The 26,571-nt window shown below is 38.6% G+C and overlaps 1 protein-coding gene across 1 annotated transcript in view; it reads right to left on the bottom strand.

Annotated features, from left to right (window-relative positions):
* Positions 1-26,571, bottom strand: part of CFAP58 (cilia and flagella associated protein 58) — a 96,736-nt gene that overhangs the window by 3,474 nt on the left and 66,691 nt on the right. The window contains exons 16-17 of the mRNA XM_028481946.1: positions 3,221-3,340; positions 280-413 (exon numbers count right to left, since the gene is read on the bottom strand). Coding sequence (XP_028337747.1) covers positions 280-413; positions 3,221-3,340 — 254 coding nt within the window. The remainder of the gene's footprint in view (positions 1-279; positions 414-3,220; positions 3,341-26,571) is intronic.

The raw sequence follows: 26,571 nt of genomic DNA, 5'->3' as shown, positions 1-26,571 counted from the left end.
GAAAAAAAAATCACACTAGGTTTCCTCTGCTCCACATGAGGTCCACCAGTAAGCTGATATTAATGAATCCCTGTTAGGGTCCTAAGGAGGGGTCTCAGTATAAAAGGAGATGCCCATCTTGCTCTAACACCAGCCCACTGAGGGACCTGTAGAAAGTAATTTGCTCACCCCTGACTTAGTTTACCCCAGTGAAGTCTGTGACTCTGTGACTGTCTTCAATTATTTTTTTATCAGGAGTTAATAGGCACAACAGAACTAGAACATTTGACTAATTCTTACTTCTGAATGTATTCTTTACGTTTCTGAGCAAGGTATTTCTTCTTTAAGTTCAGCAGTTCATTGCTAAGTTTCTCGATCTCATACTTATATTCTTGGCTCTGTGATTCATACATATTCAGTTCTGAAGACAAAACCTAGCGTGACAAATAAAGCAGCATTAACAGAAGATACGCGGTGAGACAATATCCTTTCCTGAAAAATCTTTTTAATCTGCGGCCACTTACCTCAGTGAGGCTAGAGATACAAAACCATGCCCAGGTTTAACAGTTAATCCGCACACTTCTACCAGTTCAAGGTCTGTATCTGGGTAAAAATCTGACGGAGGTCTGAAGACTCATAATCCAGTGGCAAACAATGGAACCTCATTCCCCTGCTTTAAAGGAGAACTATCAGGCACGTGCAAACAGGCTCACATATGAATGGTGTAATGTGGTTCAAGAATACTGTGAGTCGAAACAGAAAAACTCCCAGACGTACAGCATAAAATTGCTTTTAAAGTCTTTTTTTAATAAAGCATTCAGAAAAGTCATTGCAAGGGAGCGTGATTCATCTGAGGATTATTGTAAAAATTACTCAGAATCATCCTGCCCCCACCACCACTCAGTAGGTATTCAATTTATATGTTTTCCAAGGTTGTTGTTCTGCTGAATGTCAATCACCTCTTTACTGTGCCCTTTGGGACTATTCACTGGTTCTCTCTTTATCCCAGCACTGGGACTTACCTCTAAGAAGCAGGGGGCTATGACATCTGCAGGGAGAGTGTACTGCATGCGAGGAGCTCTAATAGGAAGCCTAATTACCTGCCTCTTGCACTGTTGTGTTCAGTAGATGCTACTGGTTTCAGGCTGGACAGGGAAAGAGGGAATTTACTCACCTAAACGGGATGTGTAGAGCACACTAAAGCAAGGGGTACCCCCAACAAAAACCAAAGGGAAAAAAGGGAGGCTACTGTCCTAAGGGGCATGCAATAGATTTGATTTGTTTTTCATCTAGTTCTGCATTTTTAAAAAATTTGCATAAAAGGCGGATCTTTATCTTTCAAGTGTTTGTCTGCTTCTGAACTCTTTCCTCTTAACTGCTGTGAAAAGGATTCTGATGATGTTATCATGAGCTAAAGAATATGATTTTCATGTTGGAAGAAAAACTGTCTTCAGCCATAAAAAGAAACAAAATTGAGTTATTTGTAGTGAGGTGGATGGACCTAGAGTCTGTCACACAGACTGAAGTAAGTCAGAAAGAGAAAAACAAATACCGTATGCTAACACATATATATGGAATCTAAAAAAAAGGTTCTGATGAATCTAGGGTCAGGACAGGAATAAAGACGCGGATGTAAAGAATGGAATTGAGGACACGGGAGTGGGGAATGTTAAGCTGGGATGAAGCGAGAGAGTAGCACTGACATATGTACACTACAAACGTAAAATAGATAGCTAGTGGGAAGCAGCTGCATAGCACAGGGAGATCAGCTTGGTGCTTTGTGACGACCTAGAGGGTGGGATAGGGAGGGTGGGAGGGAGAAGCAAGAGGGAGGAGATATGGGGATATATGTATATGTATAGCTGATTCACTTTGTTATACAGCAGAAATTAACACACCATTGTAAAGCAATTATACTCCAATAAAGATGTTAAAAAAAATAGTTAAACTCTTAGGAACAAACACCTTGTTTCCAAACAATGCATGTGGAATTTCCTAAAACAGCTCAGATAATGAGGACAAACTGGTGGACAGGCTTGGTATTATCCACCCCTGAATCTTCCACCAGGGGTCACATGTCATTCAGAGCAAAAATCTGGATATCCTCAGATAAAGGTTTAAAGTAACAAAAGTCTCCTATGAACCACTGAATACAATCCAGCGCTAAGTATGCCTATCTGAGAGTAGTGTAAAGACATGTGCTTTTCTAATTTACACCCACCCCTGAGAAAATAAGTTTTTATTTTATTTGATATATTCAATTGTTTAAAGGGATGAAAATAATCAAAAGATTATGCCTCCTGCAAAACTCAAATTATGTCTCAGGATACTCATGTAAAATGAATGCTTAACAGTGATAAGTTGAAAATTAATGCTCTCATTACATTTGTTTCATCTGCCTTTTTTAAGTAAAAGGATGCGATTTTACAACGTAGCATGGCATCTATTTTACCCCAGGCAGAAAGGCAATGATTATTACCATCATTGCACAGGAAAGTGCCAGAATTCAGCTGGCATGTGCTACATTCTGTGCATGTGTGTGTATAAGGCTTCCCTAACATGCCAAGAATATCTAAGTACTTTTTAGGAGGTAAAGCTGAGGATATAGTGGGAACATACAGTTTTTGAGAAAATTTTTAAAAGGCACATATAATACTAAAACATTCCATCTCCCCAGCTAATGTTCTTATGTCACTTAGAAGGGAACTTACGCTAACAGAATCCTAAAATGATTTTACTTCCCTTTCATGGCTTCTTATTTCATAGATGGTCATGAAGCAAGGTTCCTGGGGACTGGGGAGTAGCCTGTGTTTTGTGTACATGTATTTCAGGCGGAATGAATAGTAAAAACCTGCTTTGACACAATGATCTGCTTCAGTGGGCAATGGTGTTAAAATATTCCCTCCATTCTTTACCACCATCCAAATCCTCTAAATCATCTTGAGATAATCTATATAAACCTTGTTCCCCAAATTTCTATCCCATTGGCATCATCCTCTCCCCAGCTCTTTCTCCACTTGTTCATCTCCCTGTTTTGTGGGAGTCTATTAGCTTAGGAGCAGAGGGGTAGCTTTAAGGCTTGCCCTGTGCCTCCCGGGACTGGAGCACTAAAAAAGCTGATATCAAAGGAGGACAGCATTTGGGAGACTGGCTCCCTGTGCTGAGGCAGTACACTTGTCCACGGGTATTCCCCAGAGTGCGTCTGTCCTTCAGCCAGGAAGGAGCAGAGGCTACCACTTACTTTAAGCTGCTTGGTCTTCTCCCGCAGCGTGTGGCGGTAGATCTGTAGCTGCTCTGCAGCCTCAGGCCCAGGCTGCCGGGCCAGGATGTGCTTTAGTTCCACATACAGTTTCTCCTTTTCCTGGTGGAGAGTATAACCACAAGTGGAGATAAATAACCCCATCAAGACAAGGGAAGTGCCTTTAACAGCATGGTCAGGATGATTTGGGATCATCCTAAGGCCCTTCTCAGCTCCACACTGATTACATTCACACGTAGATTCATTCAATCAAGCCACAACTACTGAGCCTGCACTCTAGAGCCCACAAGCCACAACTACTGAGCCCACGTGCTGCAACTACTGAAGCCTGTGCGCCTAGAGCCCATGCTCTGCAACAAGAGAAGTCACCACAATGAGAAGCCTGCGCACTGCAATGAAGAGCAGCCGCCACTTGCCACAACTAGAGAAAGCCTGTGCGCAGCCACAAAGACCCAACACAGTCAAAAATAAATAAAATAAATTTATTTTAAAAAAAAAAGACTAGCGTGTCTACTCATTTGTCTCTGTACTTTTACATTTACTTCCTTAAGGTAATTAATTATGTTTAAGGAAAAAAAATATAAGTAAATGCCCTCTCATTAAATAAACATCCATCAACTGGAAACTAATTTTTACCTAGAGCTAACTAATCTTACCATTGTCATCAAATAATCTGTTTTTGCCAGAGAACATAAATGTCATCTAAAAAATAGGTAGGGGGCTTCCCCGGTGGCGCTAGTGGTTGGGGATCTGCCTGCTGATGCAGGGGATGCGGGTTCGTGCCTCGGTCCGGGAGGGTCCCGCGTGCCGCAGAGCGGCTGGGCCCGTGGGCCATGGCCGCTGGGCCTGCGCGTCCGGAGCCTGTGCTCCGTAATGGGAGAGGCCCAGGTACCGCGAAAAAAAAAAAAAGAATTATTGAGTTAATGTTTTTTCTGGTTCTCACAATTATACTATAGTTATAAAAGATATTAACATAAAGAGAAGCTAGATGATGTGTAAGTGGGAATTCCCTATATTATTTGCATAACTTTTCTGTAAATATAAAATTATCTCAAAATAATGTTTCTTAAAAGAAAGGATAAAACAAGTTTCATGGATAAATGAGCATCTATGTATCATAGTATTGACATAAATATATTAAAATTTTTTTCGAAATATCATTCTAACGATGTTTAAAATCTGTCAATATATTAATGCCAAATTTTTTCCTCTCCCCGCCCCCCATCCTTTCAGTAGCCTCTGGAAGCCTTTTCCACCTCCATTTTTTCAAAGTTTTCAGATACACTATGTTTTCAAAATGCCATTTTAAAATTGTGAGTAAGAGGCATTCACATGGTTAAAACAAAACAAAGAGTAAAAAAAATGTTTCCCTGGAAATTAAAATTTGGGTAGAGGACAAGGTATTTATGCTCCAGTGCTGAGATCCAGAACTAATACTACAATGAAGATGATATCTTACCATCCTAAATCCAAGTAAAGGCAACAATAAATAAAGAAATAACAAATGAAATAAAGAAGACATTTTCACTAATGTTAGTGTCAACAAAATTTTAATAAGCCAGCATGCTATTTCTAAGTGGCTTCAAGTCAATCAGAAATTCTGCTATTAATAAACATTACATAAATAAACATTTATGGGGCAGTATAACTAGTATAACCTGTATTGAAAGCATGGGGAGCTGTCATATTATTGGCCTTTGACCTCATAATTATAGTTTTAGCAGACCATTACAAAGAATATTTCAATAGCTCAGAAAGGCTTGCTACAAAAACAATGGTCATTATATTATAATTCACTAGACAAAATTTGTGTGCAATAAGAGAGGATTAAGGACTTCATCTGAGGTCAATAATAATACTAATCAAATAGGATTGCTGTTTTAGGACAATAACTGGTACATAAGAACTGTTCAATATTACTTCTATTAAACTGTCTCATATACTGATTGGTTACATCTATTAAATGTTTTAGACATTATAATTTGTCATATTTCATGTGTTTTCTTTACGACTGCCATTAATCTTTTAACTCTATTCATGATGTTTTTTGTTACAAAAGTTTTAATATGCATCTAGTCACATTTACAACAGCTTCCTTTACTTATTGCAGTTCTATATCTTACATCCAATAATTTCAATAGAATCCCAAACTTCCTAACACTTCATGTCTTACTAGAACAATTATTATCCCAATTTTACAGTTGAGGAGACCAAGGTATTTAGAGGTTTGTACAGGATCTTACAAAGAGTAACTATTTCAGAAATGTTTGGACCTAACAAGCAATACGTGTTCGGAGAACTTTAGGAACTTACAAACAGTAAGTATTCAGGAAAGGCTACTGGTTAGCCATTACCATGATCACCATTATTATCATCAAATGAAGTTTCATAATATTTCCTATTCCTGCAGTTAAGGATGCACCAAATAGATAATTTTTAGTAAAGCAATATTTTACATCATAGAGTTTAGTTTTAACTAGAAACATCTCTCTCCATTTATTTAAGTTTTTTATATCTTTCTATAAAGCTTCATACTTTTTGTGTATCTTCCACATTTCTTAAATTTATTCATATGCATTTTGTAGTGTGTGTGGTAGTTTATGTTGTTATTATGAATGGATTTGATTTTCCATCACATTTCTTAATTGGTCATTGGTGTTGTAAAGGAAAACTACGCGTACAGCAAAAAAAAAAAAAATAGGTAAAAGAAAATTCATTAACCAGTCATTGTTACCATTTGTTTTAATTTTCCCTAGCCGAATTATAGAAAATTTATAACAAATAACATGGCTCTACTTTCAAAAGAGTGTATGCAAGTTAAAAATTAGTCAGATGGGATAAGCTTCTGGAGAAACAAATATCAAGATAATACTCATGAGAGGACCTTAAAGATGGCGGAGGAGTAAGACATGGAGATCACCTTCCTCCCCACAAATACATCAAAAATACATCTACATGTGGAACAACTCCTACAGAACACCTACTGAACACTGGCAGAAGACCTCAGACTTCCCAAAAGACAAGAAACTCCCCATGTACCTGGGTAGGGCAAAAGAAAAAAGGAAAAACGGAGACAAAAGAATAGGGACGGGACCTGCACCACTGGGAGGGAGCTGTGAAGGAGGAAAAGTTTCCACACACTAGGAAGCCCCTTCACTGGCGGAGATGGGGGGTAGCGGGCGCGCGGCGGGGGCGAAGCTATGGAGTGATGGAGGAGAGCACAACAACAGGGGAGCAGAGGGCAAAGCGGAGAGATTTCCGCACAGAGGATCGGTGCGGACCAGCAATGATCAGCCTGAGAGGCTTGTCTGCTCACCCGCCGGGCTGGGCGGGGGCTGGGAGCTGAGGCTCAGGCTTCAGAGGTCAAATCCCAGGAAGAGGACTGGTGTTGGCTCTGTGAACACAGCCTGAAGGGGGCTAGTGCAACACAGCTAGCCGGGAGGGAGTCTGCGAAAAAGTCTGGACCTGCCTAAGAGGCAAGAGACCATTGTTTCGGAGTGCGTGAGGAAAGGGGATTCAGAGCACCGCCTAAACAAGCTCCAGAGACTGGCGAGCCGCGGCTATCAGCACGGACACCAGAGACGGGCATGAAACGCTAAGGCTGCTGCTGCAGCCACCAAGAAGCCTGTGTGCAAGCACAGGTCACTCTCCACACCTCCCCTCCTGGGAGCCTGTGCAGCCTACCATTGCCAGGGTCCTGTGATCCAGGAGCAACTTCCATGGGAGAACACACAGCGTGTCTCAGGCTGGTGCAACGTCATGCCAGCCTCTGCCGCCGCAGGCTCGCCCTGCATTCCGTACCACCCCCCCCCCCCCGGCCTGAGTGAGCCAGAGCGCCCTAATCAGCTGCTCCTTTAACGCCAACCTGTCTGAGCAAACAGACGCCCTCAGGCGACCTACATGCAGAGGCGGGGCCAAATCCAAAGCTGAGCCCCAGGAGCTGTGCAAACAAAGAAGAGAAAGGGAAATTTCTCCCAGCAGCCTCAGGAGCAGCGGATTAAATCTCCACAATCAACCTGATGTACTCTGCATCTGTGGAATACCTGAATAGACAACGAATCATCCCAAAACTGAGGTGGTGGACTTTGGGAGCAACTGTAGACTTGGGGTTTGCTTTCTGCATCTAATTTGTTTCTAGTTTTATGTTTATCTTAGTTTAGTATTTAGAGATTATCACTGGTAGGTTTGTTTATTGATTTGGTTGCTCTCTTCGTTTTATATATATATATATATATATGTATAAAAAATATACATATATATATATATATACTTTTTCCTTTTTCTCATTTTGTGATTGTGTGTATGCTTCTTTCTGTGATTTTGTCTGTATACGTTTGCTTTTACCATTTGTCCTAGGGTTCTCTCTGTCCATTTGTTTTTAGTATAGTTTTTAGCGCTTGTTATCATTGGTAGATGTGTTTATTGGTTTGGTTGCTCTCTTTTTTTTAATGACTTTTTTATTTTAATAATATATATATTTTTAATAACTTTATTTTATTTTTTTCTTTCTTTCTTTTTTTCTTTTCTCCCTTTTCTTCTGAGCCATGTAGCTGACAGGGTCTTGGTGCTCCAGCCAATGTCAGGCCTGAGCCTCTGAAGTGGGAGAGCTGAGTTCAGGACATTGGTCCACCAGAGACCTCCCAGTCCCTCATAATTACAGTCAGCAAGAGCTCTCCCAGAGATCTCTGTCTCAACGCTAAGACCCATATCCACTCAATGACCAGCAAGCTCCAGTGCTTGACACTCCATGCCAAACTAGTAAGACAGGAACACAACCCCACCCATTAGCAGACAGGCTGCATAAAATCATAATAAGTTCACAGAAACCCCAAAATACACAACCAGACACGGTCTTGCCCAACAGAAAGACAAGATCCAGCCTCATCCACCAGAACACAGGCACCAGTCCCCCTCCACCAGGAAGCCTACACAATCCACTGAACCAAACTTACCCACTGGGGGCAGACACCAAAAACAACGGGAACTACGGACCTGCAGCCTGAGAAAAGCAGACCCCAAACACAGTAAGTTAAGTAAAATGAGAAGACAGAGAAATACACAGCAGATGAAGGAGAAAGGTAAAAACCCACCAGACCAAACAAATGAAGAGGAAATACGCAGTCTACCTGAAAAAGAATTCAGAATAATGATAGTAAAGATGACCCAAAATCTTGGAAATAGAATGGAGAAAATACAAGAAACGTTTAACAAGGACCTAGAAAAACTAAAGAGCAAACAATGATGAACAACAAACTAAATGAAATTAAAAATTCTCTAGAAGGAATCAATAGCAGAATAACTGAGGCAGAAGAATGGATAAGTGACCTGGAAGATAAAATAGTAGAAATACCTACCTCAGAGCAGAATAAAGAAAAGAGAATGAAAAGAATTGAGGACAGTCTCACAGACAGATGGGACAACATTAAATGCACCAACATTTGAATTATAGGGGTCCCAGAAAAAGAAGAGAAAAAGTAAGGGACTGAGAAAATATTTGAAAAGATTATAGTTGAAAACTTCCCTATTATGGGAAAGGAAGTAGTCAATCAAGTCGAGGAAGAGCAGAGAGTCCCATACAGGATAAATCCAAGGAGAAACACGCCATGACACATATTAATCAAACTATCAAAAATTAAATACAAAGAAAACATATTAAAAGCAGCAAGGGAAAAACCAAGGAGAAACACGCCATGACACATATTAATCAAACTATCAAAAATTAAATACAAAGAAATAATATTAAAAGTAGCAAGGGAAAAGCAACAAATAATATACAAGGGAATCCCCAAAAGGTTAACAGCTGATCTTTCAGCAGAAACTCTGCAAGCCAGAAGGGAGTGGCAGGACTATTTTAAAGGAATGAAAGGGAAAAACCTACAACCAACATTACTCTACCCAAAAGGATCTCATTCAGATACGATGGAGAAATTAAAACCTTTACAGACAAGTGAAAGCTAAGAGAATTCAGCACCACCAAACCAGCTCTACAACAAATGCTAAAGGAACTTCTCTAGGCAAGAAACACAAGAGAAGGAAAAGACCTACAAGAACAAACCTGAAACAATTAAGTAAATGGTAATAGGAATATACATATCGATAATTACCTTAAATGTAAATGGATTAAATGCTCCCACCAAAAGACATACACTGGCTGAATGGATACAAAAACAAGACCCATATATATGCTGTCTACAAGAGACCCACTTCAGACCTAGGGACACATACAGACTGAAAGTGAGGGGATGGGAAAAGGTATTCCATGCAAATGGAAACCAAAAGAAAGCTGGAGTAGCAGTTTTCATATCAGACAAAACAGACTTTAAAATAAAGACTATAACAAGAGACAAAGAAGAACAGTACAGAATGATCAAGGGATCAATCCAGGAAGAAGATATAACAATTGTAAATATTTATGCACCCAACATAGGAGCACCTCAATACATAAGCCAAATGTTAACAGCCATAAAAGAGGAAATCGACAGTAAGACAATAATAGTAGGCGACTATAACACCCCACTTTCACCGATGGACAGATCATCCAAAATGAAAATAAATAAGGAAACACAAGCTTTAAATGATACATTAAACAAGATGGACTTAATTGATATTTATAGGACATTCCATTCAAAAACAACAGAATACACTTTCTTCTCAAGTGCTCATGGAACATTCTACAGGATAGATCATATTTTGGGTCACAAATCAAGCCTTGGTAAATTGAAGAAAATTGAAATCATATCAAGTACCTTTTCTGACCACAAAGCTATAAGACTAGATATCAATTACAGGAAAACAAACTGTAAAAAATACAAACCCATGGAGGCTACACAATACACTACTAAATAACCAAGAGATCAATGAAGAAATTAAAGAGGAAAACAAAAAATACCTAGAGACAAATGACAATGAAAACACGACGATCCAAAACCTACGGGATGCAGCAAAAGCAGTTCTGAGAGGGAAGTCTATAGCAACACAAGCCTACCTCAAGAAACAAGAAAAATCTCAAATAAACAATCTAACCTTACACCAAAAGCAATTAGGGAAAGAGGAAGAAGAAGAAGAAGAAGAACAACAACAAATCCCCAAGTTAGCAGAAGGAAAGAAATCATATAGATCAGAGTAGAAATAAATGAAAAAGAAATGTAGGAAACGATAGCAAAGATCAATAAAACTAAAAGCTGGTTTTTGAGAAGATACACAAAATTGATAAACCATTAGACAGACTCATCAAGAAAAAAAGGAAGAAGACTCAAATCAACAAAATTAGAAATGAAAAAGGAGAAGTAACAACTGACACTGCAGAAATACAAAGGATCATGAGAGATTACTACAAGCAGCTATATTCCAATAAAATGGACAATCTGGAAGAAATGGACAAATTCTTAGAAAAGCACAACCTTCCAAAACTGAACCAGGAAGAAAGAGAAAATATAAACAGACCAATCACAATCACTAAAATTGAAACTGTGATTAAAAATCTTCCAACAAACAAAAGTCCAGGAACAGATGGCTTCACAGGTGAATTCTATCAAACATTTAGAGAAGAGCTAACACCTATCCTTCTCAAACTCTCCCAAAATATAGCAGAGGGAAGAACACTCCCAAAATCATTCTACGAGGCCACCAATCACCCTGATACCAAAACCAGACAAAGATGTCACAAAGAAAGAAAACTACAGGCCAATATCACTGATTAACATAGATGCAAAAATCCTCAACAAAATACTAGCAAAGAAACACATTAAAAGGATCATACACCGTGATCAAGTGGGGTTTATCCCAGGGATGCAAGGATTCGTCAATATGTGCAAATCAAACAATGTGATACACCATATTAACAAATTGAAGAATATAAACCATATGATCATCTCAATAGATACAGAAAAATCTTTGGACAACATTCAACACTCACTTATGATAAAAACTCTGCAGGAAGTGGGCATAGAGGGAAGCTACCTCAACATAATAGAGGCCATATATGACAAGCCCACAGCAAACATTCTCAATGGTGAAAAACTGAAAGCATATCCTCTAAGATTGGGAACAAGACAAGGTTGTCCACTCTCACCACTATTATTCAACATAGTCTTGGAAGTCCTAGCCACAGCAATCAGAGAAGAAAAATAAATAAAAGGAATACAAATTGGAAAAGAAGAAGTAAAACTGTCACTGTTTGCAGATGACATGATACTATACATAGAGAATCCTAAAGATGCCACCAGAAAACTACTAGACAAAGCAGTCTTGAGAGAAAAAAATGGAGCTGGAGGAATCAGACCCCCTGACTTCAGACTATACTACAAAGCTACAGTAATCAAGACAATATGGTACTGGCACAAAAACAGAAACATAGATCAAAGGAACAGGATAGAAAGCCCAGAGATAAACCCATGCACCTATGGTCAACTAATCTATGACAAAGGAGGCAAGGATATACAATAGAGAAAAGAAAGTCTCTTCCATAAGTGGTGTTACCTCACACCAGTTAGAATGGGCATCATCAGAAAATCTACAAACAGCAAATGCTGGAGAGGGTGTGGAGAAAAGGGAATCCTCTTGCACTGTTGGTGGGAATGTAAATTGATACAGCCACTATGGAGAACAGTATGGAGGCTCCTTAAAAACTTAAAAATAGAACTAACATATGACCCAGCAATCCCATTACTGGGCATATACCCTGAGAAAACCATAATTCAAAAAGAGTCATGTACCACAGTGTTCATTGCACCTCTATTTACAATAGCCAGGACACAGAAGCAACCTAAGTGGCCATTGACAGAAGAATGGATAAAGAAGGTGTGGCACATATATACAATGGAATATTACTCAGCCATATAAAGAAACGAAATTGAGTTATTTGTAGTGAGGTGAATGGACCTAGAGTCTGCCATACAGAGTGAAGTAAGTCAGAAAGAGAAAAACAAATACTGTATGCTAACACATATATATATGGAATCTAAAAAAAAAAAAAGGTTCTGAAGAACATAGGGGCAGGTCAGGAATAAAGACACAGACGTAGAGAATGGACTTGAGGACATGGGAAGGGAGAAGGGTAAGCTGGGATGAAGTTAGAGAGTGGCATGGACATATATACTCTACCAAATGTAAAACAGATAGCTAGTGGGAAGCACCCGCATAGTACAGGGAGATCAACTCGGTGCTTTGTGATCACCTAGAGGGGTGGGATAGGGAGGGTGGGAGGGAGATGCAAGAGAGTAAAGCAATTATACTCCAATAAAGATGTTAAAAAATAATAATAATACTCACCATTTAAGAAATTATTCCAGAAATGACACGGAAACCCAAAAGTCCATGCAAAAGAAGAAAACTTGGACAAATAGAATTACAAAGTGGTGATTTTCCTTTGCTGTACAACACCTCCTGTCACACCTTACAATATAATGTTGCCAGTAAATGGATGTAGCAAGCAATAAGAAAGATATCAGGAAGTGAGTTTATTTTCTCTAGCCACTTAATGCCTGCTCTGTTGGAAAAATAACACTTCTGACAAGGCTTCAAGATTCAATTTGGAGAGGGTAATAAATATGTGGGGAAGCCCATGAAACTGTTTTGTCCATTTCTGTCATCTCACCTTTCTCTATACCCAGAGTACAAGTCGACTTGAAAAGTAAAGAATCTCCCAGTGATGAGGAGGAAGCAATCTGGTTTGGGATACAATAATGTCTTAAACCGAAAAGGGCATCTTTCTCCGAGAACCGCCCAATGTTCCACAGGCATAATTCTTTTCAATTGCTCCTGGTAGGGAGGGAGGAAAGAGTCACAGAAAAGACTGGAAGAAGCAAATCTCTTTACCTCATCTCACAGATAAGAATCCCAAGGCCAACAGGAATGAGTGGTGCGTCCAATTCTTCCACAAGCCAAAAACCTTGTCGTGATATACTCAAGGATCACTTTTCCCATGCAACACCTCCTCTGGGGCTGGAAGACGTGCTACAACCCTGAAAGAATCTGAATCAAACTGAGCTACATAATTCCTAAAGGCTACACGATAACATCAATAGAAGAATGGAGTCAGGTTCAAAGCCAGGTGAGAGGGTATCAGAGGTAAGAGCCCAACTCAGCTCCCACTTCTGCTGACCCACCCTATCTGAATGAGCCTTGCCGTGTCCTCTAACAGGACATGCAATCTTCATATACAGAGTGGACAATGTTGCCACTTATCCTGTCTTCTTCTATAACTTCCTGGGGTTTTATCGAGGCTATAAAATGAAATGAAATGGATTTATTCTAAAGAATAACTGAGTGAGTGAATAGTCAGGGCCCACAGGTGTGGAGGGGAAATGAAGAAACTGAGTGAAGAACCATGAAAACTGCCTGAGTATTCAAAGTCAAAAAGTTCTGAGGGTGAAACAACCCAGGGGAAGTGATGCATGTGCATTCATGGTGGATGGAAAGAATACCAAATGAAACTTCAGGGACGAAGACGGTGGGAGAGGGAAGGGAGGGTTCTGGTTGAAATGCACTGGCAGGCTTCAACGTGCGTGAACTTGGGTCTATGCTTACAACAAAAAACCTAGCTTTTGATAAAAGCGAAGTGAAAGCTGGTCAGCATTAACATTCTAGCCGTGTGTATCACACAGATTTGTATTTGGGGAGAATGTGCTAGTAATTTAGATAAACATGGAGTGTTTGATGGATTGAAGGTCTTAAGTACGATTGTTTTCCAATTTATTTCTCTCCTAACCCTCTACAAGGGCCAACTAAGCTCTTCAAACATTGTGCAATGGTGTGTATAATAACCCCATTTAGAGACAAAGCATGCAGTTCTATTACAAAACGAATCTATCTTATGCAACAGAGACTCGTTAGCTGTCTGACGTATATCGTCTCCATAAGCCAGCAGTGGCAGAACCAGCTGCCTTGTAATACATATCCTGTCCTTCTTCACTAAGCTGCATCCATTTCTTTTTAAACCAAGTCAATTAATTTGTCACTGGGTTAGAAGAACCATATGTCAATGAAATATCATAAGAAATCACAAATAGTTTATTATTTCCCCACCAACAAAAGATAGCATCTTCAGGTCGGCACGTCTTTATTTATTCAGCGTTTGTGCATAATGCACATCAATATTACTTGGTAGCATGCCTCACTCTTTAAATTATTTTATGAACAGTTGTACTGGCCTATTAACACCAAAAGACTAGCCCGCTCTTTGGTTGAGCATAGCATTAACCGTACTACATCCATCCTTGAAATGATGTTCTCTTCCTAGATAGCTAGCCCAGTCTCTCAGTTGGACAGACTGTCAGACATGGTTATGGATTCTTTTGCTGCAAGAGCCTCTGCCAAGTTATGCTGGATAAGAGCACGGCTCATTGTCAATATTGGCTGAGTGCAGTGGTAAGAAATTAATTACAATATTAGCTTCAAATAATGCTGTCATTACATGGTAACAGTCTGTAACCCCATAGTGGAAGCTCCAGATATGGAACCACTCAGACTTTAGGTATTTGTATTTAATCTGACAATAAATTAAAAGTCTACATTCTGAACAGTCTATGCAAATAAGTGTCAGTGTTATTCTGGGTACAATTCAGAGGAAGAAATTGAGTTGCTCACAGAACTCCTTTCCCCACTGAGCTACAATTTTATATTCACTGTCTGTTTCTATTCTGTGTCTTCTGATTTGCCTCTTTGGCTGAAAACAGAAGGTAGTTCACATTCAATGTGCACTCTAACACTCTTCTTCCTCAGCTCACCTACTTGAGGCAATAACTGACTAAGAGGAACTAATTTATTCTGTTTTAATCTGAATCCGAGCTTGGCAAATGCCGATGCATTGATTCTGCTCACCCTGGATGCATCAATTTGCTTGCATAAGCATTAGGAATAATTACCTCACCCTGTGGGCTAACTACCTCATGTGAAACAGGCAGCTTTCCTCCTGATCTAAATACACACACTTATCTACACCCGCCAGGGTGAAAGTCACCCACTCAGATGCTTGGATATCACACACTCTAAGGAAAGAGACACGGTCTTGCCTTCACTCTTGCTCACCTAATGGGTTCAAGATGAAGTTGATTTTTTTTTTTTAATCCAATAACCACTACTTCTGAGAAAGCCTACTTCACAGAATATACAGAAAATCTCGTTTCCAAAATGTCAACAGATGCCATTTGTGTTACTTCAGTATTTAATCTTTATGAGTCCATTCTTTCTCTCCAATTGAATTATGAGCCTTTAAGGTCAGAGCCACAATGGATCATTCCATAGCTCCCTTGCAACTACTATTGTTCTCTAGGCGCTCAGTAATTTTGTTGCTTGCAATTATGTTGTCAGCAAACTATGTCCATCATACTTTAGTAGGACACGTCAATAGAGGTAAGATATATTTATGTTGAACTTTTACTTGAATTAGACCATTGGGTACAACCTTGCTGTCAACAGAGCTTGTATATAATTCGCCCCAGTGAGCCAGTACTATAAGTTTCACAGATTTGAGCTAAACTTTTTCATTCTATATAATGTTTGTAACTGAGGAAGTCACTTGATCTTTTAGTTATATGTTTATAGTGGTTTTCTGATAGTTCAAGTTGTTTCAAATGCCTTTTTAAATTCAAATGTATTCACTTAATTGGCTCTGAAAACTCCACTTGTATGTGCACATACATACTGATACATGTAAGTATGAAAATGCAAGCATAACTCTTAAACTACAGTCCTCAATTAAATAATATGCTGGCTTTTTCAACAGCCTCCTTAAACAAAGAAATTCTAATTGGACACATAACTCTTTTCCATAATTAAAAAAAATGCAATACACTTTTGCCTCTTTGCTTGGTTTTAGTCTTTTTCTATCCTCCCACCCCCAATCACAATTCTTAACAAAAGACTAAAGACGAAAGACTAAGATTTAAATGTTTAAACAAAATTGCTTCCCTCTCTCTGTAAAGGCAACTCCAGAACATTGCCTAATTTATCTAGGAATGCCTGTTTTCATTAGTAGGAAAATAAATTAGAAACTGTGTAAACATATTACATTTCTATCTAGCTTTAGAAAAGGAAAAAATAACAGCTTATACCTTGGGGCTTTCTTGTTTATTAGCTTTACAACAAAAATGTCCGCTAAACTGAACTCTGGACCTATCTTGTTTATGACGTCATGAAGTAGTAAAGCCCCCTGGAGAGGATGGGAGATGCTGGATTTGGGGATAAAACAGAATTATACAGCTGACTTCCTTATGAGCATGGAACTACTTGGTTACACAGTGGTTCTAGGCTTCAGATGTAGATGATTAAGTGTTTTATGAGGCATACGAGAAATTTGCATGCACTAACCTTCACCATTTTTGTGACAATAGAAAATACTTCTGGTGCTTTCTGATATAAGCAACACAAACTTTCTTTTTTCTTCTTTTTTTAACACAAACTTTCTTGAGAGATCTTTTCACAAGGGATTTTATTTCCAAATGCAAATATATGTTTAGGAAGTCCTGTACAAAGTATATAATTGTCTAGAGGAGCCTGAACTTCATTACCATGACTGTTGGCTTGTTTTACCTTTGTACCTTATCTAGCAATTTAATGTATATGAAGAATTTGCACATGTTAAATAATGATAGTGTTGAGTTTAAGCTTGTAATGAAACACGTCTAGAAAACTGCAAGTCAACTAAGTTTTTATTTAGTACCAATACCATGCATGTGATTGTCCCAGTTTCATACATACAAAGACAAGTAAGATCAAAAACTTCAAGGAGCTTACTATTCAGTTGAGGAAAAACAAATAATAAGTCATAAAGCAAGACAGAGTAATGCCAGGTCCACAGAGAGGTGGTAGGAGTGGTGTGCAGTGTGTGAGTAGGTTCAGAGGTAGAGATGAGAGCCATTGGTGGGCCATAGAGAGGGAAACAGTTCATTTAGATCTTCATGGGAGTATTAGTAACTTGGTGTTGTCAGGCATTCCTCAGCAGAGGACCCAGCTAAGCCATACCCATACTCCTGATTCACTGAAATTATAAAATAATGTATAGTGTGTTAAGCTGTGAAATTGGTGGTAATTTATAACAGAGGAATAGATAAACAAACAACCTTCATCCCTCTAGAAACTGCAAAATTATGCCTCAATGAGGTTGTATATTTCATTTCTCTGCTTATAAAATAAGGTTGAACATTTTTTTTCAAGTTCATTCATCATTCATGTTTCCTCTTCTGAGAAACGCCTATTCACATACATCATTTTCCTGTTTTTCTACTGAGTTGTCTTTTTCTTGTTGACTTGAAATTCTTTATATATTCTGATAGGTAAAGATATATAAAGTTTGTGACTTGCTTCCTTTGACTTTTTTTGAGGAGCATTCTTAATTTTAATGTAGTAAGGTTTACCCGTAATTCCTTTCATGGTTAATGCTTTTTGTATCTTAGCTAAGTACTCAGACCAATTATTTTTAAAAGACTTCCTTCAGCAGAAATATTCAAAGCCCTCATTAATTTCTCCCAAATCCCCTCTTAATCCTTTAATATTTAAAACATTCTTTTTTGAGGTACCTATACTTTACTTGTTCAATTTTCTCTTTTTCCACCGGATGCTGATTTGTCATTGCCTTTGTATATGATTCCATCATTTTTCTAATATCACTTGTATTGACTTCATGAGACCTGACATCTTTTGCAAAGTTTACATTTTCACTTTACAACTGCTTTGCATTGTATTTGCACTTCCTGTTGGGTATTAATAACATTGGACAATCCTACTGAAAAATGAGACCAACGATGTCAAGATGGGCAGGAGTTAGTCACATGATGCTGGCTAGGAGGTCTGAGTAGTAATAGTCATATAAATGTCAAGCTCATTACTGAACATATTTATATTAAGACAACATACACTTTCCTGCACAATCTCACAATTTGGGATAACTGGACAAACGAAAACTGGAAAAAAGAGTATCAGAAGCAGTAGCAGCAGCTCTCATTTATAGAACAGGTATTATGGATGTGCCAGGCATGATGCTAAGCTCAACACATGTGTTATTTCAATAACTCATCACAACAGACCTGAGAGCTGATGGTTATTATTCCTGTTTTCCAGATGAGGATGTCGCAGCTCCGAAGTGTCAATGCCTTAGCCAAGTGAAACAACTAGAAAGTGGAAGAACCAAGATCTGAACCTATATTAAACAGAACATTTCAAAGACTGGGATATATCCATTTTGCTCTTATGTAACACATGTACTGCTTCTTATAGCAAGTGGAGAGTAAAAGAAGAGAAAAATACAAACAAAGGTATAAAGGTAAGGAGTGAGAACACAGAAGCCTGCAGACTTACTAGACTAGAAAGGAGGATTGCATGTGTCTTGAGTAACAGGCAGATGAATTTGTTTTCAACATAATAGGCAGTAGAAACCACTGAGGGTTTCTTGGTGGATAATATATTACTACTGTAGTGATAATATTAGTATATTCTTATATATTGTATATATGTGCTACTCTAATAAATTATTTACAAGATATTGAATAATATAAAATGGAACATTTTAAAGACTGAGATTAATATATATATATATATATATATGCATGTATGTATGTATAAATTCTAATATTTTCTTCCAACACTCAGTGGATTGTCTTAAGTGCTCCACTTTGAAGAACACAGGTCTAAGATAATAGAAATGAGGACCTAAATCAAGATAGTGGCTGGAAGTAAAAATATAAGGTTAGAAACAGATGCAAGAGAATGTGGAGATGGAATTTACATGACTCAGCAACTGACATGGTGGGAGGAGGATGGAGGAGTCAGACATGACTCTGGTATTTGAAGCCTCTTGGTACCTGGAAAAGCCACCACACCATCAACGTGCACACACAAGCCAAGGACAGAGCTGGCTTCAGGAAGATGGCGAGTTCAATTTTAAGGGGTGAGTCAACAGGACATCCTTTTGACCAACAAGTATGAAGAAATATGAATTCAAATACAGGAGAGTCTAGATTAGCCACCAGGACTGTATCTACATAAAGGTGAAAATTGAAGCCTTCATAAAGAACAAGATCCTCAAGGGAGAAAGCAGTAAAAGCAATATTCAAAGATATGCCTTGGAGATTGGTTACCATTTAGGGAAGAAGAAAAGAGAAAAAGAGCCAAGAAAGAAGAGAGAAGGGACAGTCAGAAAGGGAGGAGAATCAGCAAGCTTGTGAGCCCTGAGATAAAGGAAGAAGAAAGTGTAGAATGTGTTTGACAGTATCAAATATGGTTGAGGTCAACAAGGACAAGGGTTGAAACCAATCCACTCATTGTTTACTCATCTATTTAAAAGTAAATTCCAATAGCCAAGACATGGAAGCAACCTAAATGTCCATCGACAGATGAATGGATAAAGATGTGGTGTGTGTACACACACACACACACACACACACACACACACACACACACACACACACACACTGGAATACTACTCAGTCATTAAAAAAGAATGAAATTTTGCCATTTGAAATGAGTGGACCTGGAGGGTTTTATGCTAAGTGAAAGAAGTCAGACAGACAAAGACAAATACTGATGCCATTTTCAGCAACATGGATGGACCTAGAGATTATCATACTAAATGAAGTAAATCAGACAGAGAAAGACAAATACCATATGATATTGCTTATACGTGAAATCTAAAAAAACATGATACAAATGAACTTACATACAAAACAGTAACGGACTCACACACATAGAAAACAAACTTATGGTTACCAAATGGGAAAGGAGGGAGAGGGATAAATTAGGAGTTTGGGATTAACATACACACACTACTATATATAAAATAAATAACCAACAAGGACCTACTGTGTAGCACAGAGAACTAGACTCAATATTTTGTAATAACCTATAAGGGAAAAGAATCTGATAAAGATAGATAGGTAGATAGATATATATGTATAACTGAATCACTTTGCTGTATATGTGAAACACAACATTGTAAATCAATTTTTAAAATTAAAAAAAATAATAATAAATAAATAAACACACATTTGTTTGACATCCATTCACCCAACCATTCGTCTACCTATCCATTCAACATGTGCTCATGGATACCCCAGGCACTGTGCTACACTCCAGCGACATCACCACTGCTGTTGTGACTGTTCCCATCATCACCAGCTACCATTTTAAGCAACTACTGTATGCCAGTCACTTTTCATAAATTATATGCAATCCTTATAACAATTCTTTCAATGAGTACATATCTTCACTTTACAGATGGGGAAATAGGTTAAGTAGGTGACCAAGCTCACTAGTGCTAGAGCTATGAAGCTAACCTCATTCCAAAAGACCATACTCGTCCTTGTAGACTGTGTGGTTTTCAAGGGATTTAGAGTCTAATGAGAGACAGACAAGTGACTCAACAATGTGTTGTGATAAGAGCAATTCTGGACAGGCACAAATGATACCATAAGAATCAGAGAAAGACAACCCTAAAAAGGAACGTCCCTGAGATTCGATAACTAATATCGGTCCATCATTTCACAAGGGTTCAAGGGGTTCATCTGCAAAGGCTGCCTGGCTGGGTCCATATGTTTCTTTCCCCTGGATCTCTCTCTCTCTGGGACCCTTGCATCCTGGTGATCTGTTCAGGGGTGGCTGAACTAGGCTGCATGAATATTGGGGTTCTAAAGAGAGACAGCCTAGGGGGATGCTTTAATCAAGCACATATTTTTTGGTCCTAAAAGTGGCTCCTTCCTCAGGCCCTGTCTAAATTGTCTAAATTAGAAGGAGATCTCAAGGCTCCCTATACTCTTCTCCTTAAAGCCTGAGGTAAAGAGGTCAGACAATGAACTTCCAGCTTCCTCTCACTGAGGTACCACTGAGGTAGGAGATACAAGGAAAATTCTAGAACCATAAAAAAATTAATTAGGCCTATCATATGAATGATCCATTGGGGATTAATAGGAAAAGGCAGGATGATTCCAATTATTCATAAAATAGTAATTATAATAGCTAACACTTATTGAGCACATACCACAAGATCTGAAAAACACTTTACAGACATTATCCATGTAATCTCCATATATCAACTCCATTTCACAGATGAGGAAACTGAGGCTCAGCGAGGCTAAGTAACCTGCACAAGATCACACACCTATGATTTACAGAGAAAGGATTCTAACCCAGGCCAGTGTGACTCCAGACTTGGACCAGCAAATTCTTGGCTTCTTCCAATCTGTTGTCAAACTCCCTCCACCACTCTCAGCCAAACCAGAGGGAGTGAGGGATCAGGGGAGAACAGAGCAGCTGTGTAGCTGTTCATCGACAGTGATAACTGCTGCATAAAAGACCCTACACAACGAAGTTACTAAAACATGAAACGTGGCCAATGAGAGGTAGCTCAGGGAAATCTTGCTAACTTGGAAAATTCTTCAGAAAGTGCATAGCTTTGAGTAAGTCAAATTCAATTTAAAAACAAGAAATACTCTCATGGAATTACATACTCAAGTTGAAATAACTCCAAGTAACCTAGATTTTGTGATTAAATCTAAAAAGCTTCCAAGCAAAAATAGATCCATGACATCACAGGATGGGCTCAGAGTAGAAAGCGCTCCATCTTTACTCTGCTCCCCTTCATGTTCCCTGTGAGCCCATCATGCTAAGTCATTGTCATTCCCTGATCCACCAGACTCTTTTAAGCTTTCTTGCCTTTGTACTGGCCACTCATTTCTCCAGAAACCCCTTTCCCTACTGCCACCTCCACCCTTGGTCAAACACCTTCTCATCCTTCAAGACCCTGCTCAACCTTGTTAGGAGTAACTTCCCTTAGGAGGACTTTCCAATTTCTTCCAATTAACTGCATCCTTGGCGTTATCACAGTGTTGTTTAACCTTGGGTTGATTTAATCATATTCTTCAGTTCATGATACATTATTCATCATTGGTCCATCTTTAAATTTATACATGGTATAAATAACACTACAATAAGCATCTTCAGTACAACATTTATACACAACTGACTTATTTTCTCTGAATTAATTTCTTAAAAAGTACAAATTATGAGTCAGAGTTAGCACATTATAAGACCTTTAATACATACTACCAAAGTCACTTCTAGAAAGTTTACATCAATTCAAACTCCACCTACAGTATACAAAAGTATCTGTTACCCCATACATTCTCAGTAGCACTAGGTATAATCAATCTTTTTTCAACTTCGCTAATCTGACAGGAAAAAGAATAGTTATTCTTTTAATTTTCATTCCTCTGATTACTGATAATGTTAATCATACGGTTATATGTTTATTAGCCATTCGTATTTCTTCCTTTGTGAATTACTTGCTTATGGTCTCTATCAAATTATTCATTGAGGTGATCATCTTTTCCAAACTGATTTGCAAAAGTTCTTTATATACTAAAGATATTGATCCTTTCTCTGCCATATTTGTTGCAAATGTTTTTTATTCTTTTTTTGCCTTTCCATTTTTAAAGTGTTTTCTGCTATACTGATGATGTTTCAAATTCTTTATGTAGACAAAGCTATCACTCTTTTCTTTTGTGACTTCTGCCTTTGACATTACACTTAGAAAGTTCTTCCCCAACCTCTAGGTACATAATCTACAGGGATGTCCGTCTATGTGTACAAGGAGGCTTGTACAAGAAAGCTCACTGAGGGCTTCCCTGGTGGTGCAGTGGTTGAGAGTCCGCCTGCCGATGCAGGGGACACGGGTTCGTGCCCTGGTCCGGGAAGATCCCACATGCCGGAGCGGCTGGGCCTGTGAGCCATGGCCGCTGAGCCTGCGCATCCAGAGCCTGCACTCCGCAACGGGAGAGGCCGCAGCAGTGAGAGGCCTGCATACGGCCAAAAAAAAAAAAAAAAAAAAAAAGAAAGCTCACTGAAATAGGTTTACAGTAGTGAAAGTTTGGGGGAAAAACTAAATGTGCATTGTAAAAAAATAAACATAGTAAAAATATAAATATAGTAGATAAATATGGTGAAATATACAACAGAATTACCTGTAGCATCTACGTGTATCTTCATGAATATTTCTCAAAATATAATGTTGATTCTTCAGACCTTTTTTTTTTTTTTTAGATTCCATGTATATGTGTTAGCATATGGTATTTGTTTTTCTCTTTCTGACTTACTTCACTCTGTATGACAGGGGCAGGACAGGAATAAAGACAAAGACGTAGAGAATGGACTTGAGGACACAGGGAGGGGCAAGGGTAATCTGTGACAAAGGGAGAGAGTGGCATGGACATATATACACTACCAAATGTAAAACAGCTAGCTAGTGGGAAGCAGCCACATAGCACAGGGAGATCAGCTCGGTGCTTTGTGACCACCTAGAAGGGTGGGACAGGGAGGGTGGGAGGGAGACGCAAGAGGGAGGGGATATGGGGATATATGTATACGTATATGTATAGCTGATTCACTTTGCTATAAGGCAGAAACTAACACACCATTGTAAAGCAATTATACTCCAATACAGATGTTAAGAATATATATATAATGTTGAGTGGGGAAAAAAGAACAAAATGAATAATAATACCTGTACTATAGTACCACGTGTATAAATATAAGTAATTCTCTATGTTGTCTGTAGATGCATCAATTTGCAATAAAAGCATACAAACATACTGAAGGAATAAACATCAAATTCATGATAGTTGTTGCCTCTAGGAAAGGCAGGGAAAAAAATCGGACTTTGAAGGGGCACAAAGAGGCATTCACCCGATCTGAAAGATCTACTCTATTTATTTTTTAATCAAAAACAAACACGCACCCCAGCCTTACCACCAACCACCATAAAAACCCCAACTAAGTTTCCTGCCCCTGCTCTTTCTCAAGCCATTTTTGGATGTGCTTGACAGCCACTCTGATCTCCCCAGAAAGCCTCACTGTTTGAGTAATAAACCTTTTATAATAACCCTCTTTAAAAAATGCAACAAAACATTAGTCTTTACCATTCTGGATGGGTAGTGAGTTCTTTTGTTCTATTACACTCTATTTTTCTGCATTAACATTTCTCCCCAAATGAAAAAAAAGGGGAGCTTACCCCACCTTCCAAGAATATACAGAAATTCACTTTTATTTTATTCTATAACATGTGCAATATTTCTTAAAATTTAGGATATAAAGTATGACTCGAATGAATGAATGAATCAACAAAAATGAGTGAACGAATGAATGAAAAGAATGAATGAATAATTCATCTAAATGACTAAATAATTCTCTGACACCAAATTCAGACTATATAAACATACTCAGCAAATCAGAAAGAATTTAACAGCCAAGCTGATATTCAAGTAATCGTGGCCATAAGACAGATATATGCCAGTCAATATGGTAGCCACTCGCCATGTGTGGCTTATCAAGCACTTGAAATATGGGTAGTCTGAATTGATATGTGCTGTAAATGTGGAATACATACTTGATACGCTAGTCTTAGTATCCCAAAAATGTAAAATATCACACTAATAACTTTTAAAATTCATTTCATGTTAAAATGATATTTTGGATAAAGAGTGAACAATGCACACTATTAAAATTCATCTCACCTTATTCTTTTTCCCTTGTTATTGGGACTACTAGAAAATTTACAGTTACAGATATCACTCACAGTACATTTTTACTGGACAGCAATGAAACAGAAAAACAATGTTGTTTTAGATCTAAAATTATAGAAGAAAAAAACATGCTCACTTTTCACATTTGCCTAATCTGAATGCAAATCAACCACATCTTTATATAAATAATGGCATGAAACTAGATGAAAAAATATGAGGTCATTATGCTGCACAGCCACCAACTTGGAAAATTAGACCTTACGCAAATTGTTCTACAAAGCACTTAATAAAATTTTAAGGAAGTGGAAAATTTTGTATTAAGTTTTGTGATACAAAATAGATTCATTTGAAAAAGAAGACCATAAGGTGAGAAGGTAACATGAAAAACAACAGCCATAACGAAATGACATTTTGTTGTCAGTCTTCTAATGTTTCTGTTGTCCCGTGGATCATCACTGTACCAGCACAGGTTATTTCAATGGTCATGGGGTTACTCTCTTTTTACTGTGGTCTATTCTTGACTGGAAAGTGATGATTCTAGTGCAGCCCTATTGATACTGAGACCTATGTGGTCCAGTCACAGAGAAGGACCATGGTCAAAGAAAGCTACTAAAAAAGTAATTTCAGACTAACTTCAGTACTTCCTTGGTATCAACTACTATAAAGGGGCTATATTATCTACATCAGTTCTTAAAATCCTCCTTCCCTCATAATCTGCAGCTATTCCCACATCCTTGACTTCACAATTCCTAGAAAAACTTTGTTCATGTGCTGCCCGTCTATCCATCCTTCACTGTTACAATGATTATGTATCTCAAAAGCCAAGAGAACTACTCAGATAAGGACAGACACCTCCCTCCAAGAGCAGAGGAGGGCCTGACAGTGAGAGGGCAAAGCCAGAACCCTCTCGAGCAGGCAGAAAAAAGGAAAGGCTGTGGGGAAAAAATTTAAGTTTATATTTGGTGTCTTGTCCAAACCAGTCAAAGCTATTCTAAGGGTCAACAGGTAGCTAAACATCTGAAAAGATCAGATTTTATAAAGAAAAGGTGAAGGGTGGTACAAAAATGTACCTTGAGTCATTTTTTACTTAGGATAAATTCAGGATGTATCAGACCTTGCAGAATGCAAGGATTTCACAAGTCAGAGAACATCTGTAATAGTCTATGTTAAAGACGAATCGAGACTTCTCCAAATACACGCCATTGGGAGACATAATGATTTTCAGAAATGACACTAAGGGATGCTTCAATAACAAGTAAATTTTCATAAACAAATTCAGGAAACGGAGTCTGATATACCACTATAGGCCTTGGATTTTTTTTTTTTTTTTTTTTTTTTTGCTGTTATCCAGTTGAAATAGTATACCTGAAATTCCATAGCCAGTTTAATATGAATGTCATTAATCCAAGAGCAGGCTTTAAAATGCTCCAGCTCCATGTTCCCCTCGCTGAATGCAGACTCCTAGCCTATTATTTCTCTCACTCCTTCACTCTCTGCCCTCCGTGGGACCTACAGTCACTCAACCTTCCCGCTCCACTCAGCCCATTGGCCTCCTCCTGGCTTTACTGTTTTGCTTCCCCAACTCCTACCCCAGAGTCAAATACTTCCAAGTGCCCTCTACACTCTCAACTCCCTCCTCCCCAACCTTCTGTCACGCCTGCCGTGCACACTCCCAGTATGACCTTTGTCCGACTGTCCAGTCTCTCAGCTCCCAGGCCACCAGTGCTGCTGGAGGGAACTGCAGTATGGACGTGCAGAGTGGGGCCATTACTAAGTCCAGCTGTGCACGGTCACGTGTTCCCTCCCCCTCCTCAGCAATCCTCACTT

This window comes from Physeter macrocephalus, chromosome 20 (genome assembly GCF_002837175.3).
Source record: "Physeter macrocephalus isolate SW-GA chromosome 20, ASM283717v5, whole genome shotgun sequence".
In the NCBI taxonomy this organism is placed as follows: domain Eukaryota; kingdom Metazoa; phylum Chordata; class Mammalia; order Artiodactyla; family Physeteridae; genus Physeter; species Physeter macrocephalus.
This window is presented reverse-complemented; position numbering and strand designations above follow the sequence as displayed.